The 4250-nt window shown below is 51.0% G+C and overlaps 1 protein-coding gene across 1 annotated transcript; it reads right to left on the reverse strand.

Moving 5' to 3' along the window:
* Window positions 1-1257: 1257 nt before the first annotated feature.
* NEUTE1DRAFT_149134 (uncharacterized protein) lies at window positions 1258-3188 on the reverse strand (the record flags this gene model as incomplete). Its single annotated transcript, XM_009856574.1, has 3 exons — window positions 1258-1972; window positions 2029-2360; window positions 2420-3188. The coding sequence occupies 3 exons, from the start codon at window positions 3186-3188 to the stop codon at window positions 1532-1534; spliced, it is 1542 nt and encodes a 513-aa protein (XP_009854876.1).
* Window positions 3189-4250: the final 1062 nt, after the last annotated feature.

The raw sequence follows: 4250 nt of genomic DNA on the forward strand, positions 1-4250 counted from the left end.
GGGGGGGGGGGGGCGAACGGGTGGAAAAAGATATAACAAACAGCAGAGTTGAAAACATCAAGGGGGTGGGTGCAGGACTGCCTCCTAGCTGGATTCCCTCCCGAGAAAGAAAATAAAGAAAAACACGATCACTGCTATTGCTACTGCTGCAGCAGTTGCTAAGGGACGATGATATAGTTGGGTGAAGGATTTCTCTACATTTCTACAAGCGAACGACAGGGTCGGCTCGGTTCTCAAACATCCATAGAATGCAATAGGGGCACCCGGGCAAGCTGCGGGGCGCAAATTAATCGTTGCACAACGATACACTTGAACACGTTTTTCGCCTTGCGGAAAAGATGGACTGATCTAGATGATCCCGTCGTTACCACCTGGTTCTTTTAAATGGATTCAGTTTTATCGAGCAGGTTATAAGGGGTCAATGGATGGAATTACTAGCACAGACGTACCTGCTACCGACGAAATGCCAAGAGTAGTAGATAACTTACAGACATATCTCTATTGATCATTCCTAGAGATATCCAGATGACGAGAAAGAACCAAAGTGAACGCTGGACAACGTGACCATCACTAACTTTTCTGCCATTGTGGCATGTCTACTCGGCCAAACCTAAAAAAATTAAAAAAAGAAATAAATATATACATTGAAATATATGAAACGCAAAAGCAAAACCACTGACGAATAAGAACCGATCCATGGGTTATGAACAGTTTAGCCTTTATCATGTATCGCGGTATCCTAATCTCGAGCGTATCGATCCATCGCAGACGTGGGGAACATGTGAGAATGAAATGTCTAATGTACTTGCTACTGTAAAATAAGGAAAAAACATTGAAGGTATCTGATCTTTCGCTATAAGCATGTAAAACACACTCCTCCTTATAAACACGAGAAAGAACATGAAAAACAGCTCTCTGCTGAAGCTATGATAGGCAAAGCTAGATCGACTCGCTGAGAAGGCCAACTTCCGAGCTAGGAAGAAGGTTAGCTAAGGTAACGTGTGGATATTTTCTTGTTCCACGGGGATGGGAGGTATATATCAAGGATCGCGATGATGTACTTCCATGGTATAGATGCAAGCCATCTTATCCTGATGTAGAAATTCTTATTCTGATGCCAGCCGAGGCTATGTAGCCGCCGACAAGAAGGGGACTTTCCGGATGTGAAACAAAGAAGAGGAATGTCTCTGATTCCGGTCTAGTACCCACCCACTTGTCTTGCGATTCATAGCTTGCCTGCCAGCGCAGCGGTAGAATGAGCGTTCCAACATCTTTCTGCATTATACCAACAGAAGCAGAAAAAAAAAAAGATAAAAGCTCTCTCTCCAACGTGTGTGTTTCCGCTCAGGAGTACTAGGAGTGTCCATATCAGCCAGCCAGCTCTCCCTTCGTTCTTATTGTTTGTCACATGCACTACCCTCTCCCCACACTAGCCCCCCTGTCCAAAAGTGTCCAGTGTCCTCGGTGGAAATTTGAGCCTCCGGGTCGTGTCTGACATTTGGACGTAACGATAAAAGAAACAAAAAAACATTTATCGCTTCCTAACCTCACTTGCCCAGCCCTCTATACCCTCACCACAACTTCCGACCTCCACCTTGTCGATCTTGATGCCCTTCATACCAGGAGTGTCCTCGAGCCAGCTGTGCCCGGCCATACCGCCTGCATTGGCTCGTCTCTCGGGTATCAGCTCCAACATGGGCATAAGGAAGTCTGCAATGCGCTGAGCCTCCTCTGCCTTGAAGTGATATTTCTCACGCAGTACATCCGGCAGCGCCCAATGCCTCAAGCGGTGGATGTTACGTAGCTCGCCTTTTCGGTTGAAGATCTCTTGCGACCATTTGCCGGATAGACAAAGGGACTTCGGGAAGGCACCCAGAAGCTCGATAATCTGCGCGATGTGGTCGTCGTCCTTACCATACTTAGTGCCGGACTGCGGATCGAAAAGATAGTCGCCGGTGATAAGCTCGAACACCTGTGGTCTGGTTTTAGCATCTGCGCTACATCTTTATCCAGGTCAAATTTACGTACCATGGCAGCCATACTCCAGACATCCGTGCTTGCACCCCACTTGGCACCCAGAATGACCTCGGGCGACCGATACTGTCGCGTCTGAATGTCGTTTGTGAAGTGGTGATTGACCCAGCATGCGTTTCCGAGATCTGCAATCTTGACACTGATAATGTCAAACTGCATATCGTCTAGGTTGCGCTTGTCTCCCGAAGTCGCGGGGGGTGTGGCCGTCTTATCTAGCGAAATTCCCGAAACCTCCTTGCTCAGGAGATCGGCGCTCTTCTCACGCCGACTTTGGTCGTCCTCCCCGTTCTTGTTGTGGAACGGAGATCCTTCTTGCGATTTGGCACCTGTTCAATGTCAGTCAGAGATTCGTGGATAGCACTTTCTGCAAATCATTTCTACTGACCTTCCGCCAACATCTGGCCAAGCGACTGGGGTGCTGGGGAGGGGAACATCGATCCCTGATTGAAGCTGGCATTGAGAGGCGAAGGCAACGGCTGGCTGCCAGTAATTAGGGTCCTCCGTCTCCTGCGACTATTCCGAGTGTTCTCTTTGTCGTTGGGCTCATCCTTCACAACCCTCTTCACAGTTTGCTCAACGTCGCCAATTTCAATCAGGACGTTTTCGGGCTTGAGATCTGTGTGAATGATGCCACATTCACGGTGCAGGTAGTCGAGACCGAGAAGGACCTGTTTTGTAATTTGTTTGACGAGAGCCATCGGAATACCCCTGTGATTCCACCTCTTGATGAGACCTAGGAGGTTCTCTCCCAAAACCTCAAAAACCATGCACACGTGGGTGCCATTGGGGCCCTTGTGTTCGAATGAGTCGAGAAGGCTGACAACATGTCGGCGACCGGGGTGGTTGGGATTCGCTTGGACAATTTTGTTGAGAAGCTTGATCTCGTCGATGGCGGTTTCGGTGTAATGGGCGGCGGAGCGTACCACCTTGAGGGCTACGTGTTTTCCGGTGGTGTTGTCTCTTGATAGCCAGACTGTCGAGAAATGGCCCCATCCGAGCTTGCGCACTACGGTGTATTTGCCGTCCTTGAACTTTTCGCCAATGGTGACCGGATGGTAACCTCCCTTGCAGTAATCCTCCTGATCCTCCTCATCGGCAGTGTTCTCGGCGATGTCCTCTGCTGCCGAAGAGGACGAGGTCGGTGAGTTGGTCATAGCTGATGCTAAGTGTGCGGCCCTGTAAAAAGCACGATTGTAAGTATATGAGTTCACGATGGTTGTTTGGCCAAAGTGTTGTCACGATTGGGGAGGATGGTGGAATGCGACAAGCGACGCGGAGTTAGGCTGGGGGGGGACAGGTGGCGGGGTCTTAGTCAGGGTTGGGTGGGCTAGATCTGGTTCTCCGCAAGATGCCAAACTTTCAGCAGCTTCAGGACTGGGGTTTGGGGGTGTGCACTGAGCGAAATCGCAAAAGCGGGGGGGACCTTGTCTTGAGCATTGTCTTTATTTGTACTGCGATGTCGTCGACTTGGTTAAAACGATCGCGCCTCTCCAGAGACGGGGGGTGAGGTACGGGCCGGGGTTTGCCAGGCGACGGCAAAGGGGGAGTTCGCGATAAAAACAATCAGAAATGGGCAGTAACCTGAAATTCTTGTTTGGGGTTGGGCTGGGGAGGAGTGGCTACGTAGGACGTCGGCCCTGAAAAGGAGGAGCGGTATGATGCAGTCTTTTTGGACTTGGAGGACGTGAGGGGGGCTAGGATGGCTGCGTGATGCAACACAGGAGAACCAAGGCCACCAAGGACACCACACCGTGACCTCAACATGGAAAAGTGATGCCACACCCACTTTCGAGCCAGCCACGAACAGGCTCACAAACGAGCCGCAAAGAGGTCGCGAGTCTTGTGTGTGTTCCAGGTTTCGCTTTCGCTCTCCCCGGGCTCTGTCTGTCTTCACTCGAAGCTATGTACCAGTGATACACCCATGCGTGTTGCGGTCATGTCTGTCGTAACTCGTAGCGCGGAAGAACCTGGCTAGACAGACAGGATGAATCCAATGGTACGCTTTCCCCTCCATGGACCCGGCCTACTGTACCCCGCCACTTGGCCAGCGACACGGCTGCCCGACGAACCAAAGGCTGTCCAAGCCCAAGAAAGAGAAGGCTGACACCATTGACTGTACTGGGCTGATACATATCTCCAGGGCAGCGAACGACCGACCGAACGAATGCTTTCTCGAGGCCGTGTCACAGGAGAGGGGGGGGGGGGGGGGGGGGGGG

This window comes from Neurospora tetrasperma (genome assembly GCF_000213175.1).
Source record: "Neurospora tetrasperma FGSC 2508 unplaced genomic scaffold NEUTE1scaffold_40, whole genome shotgun sequence".
Taxonomy (NCBI): domain Eukaryota; kingdom Fungi; phylum Ascomycota; class Sordariomycetes; order Sordariales; family Sordariaceae; genus Neurospora; species Neurospora tetrasperma.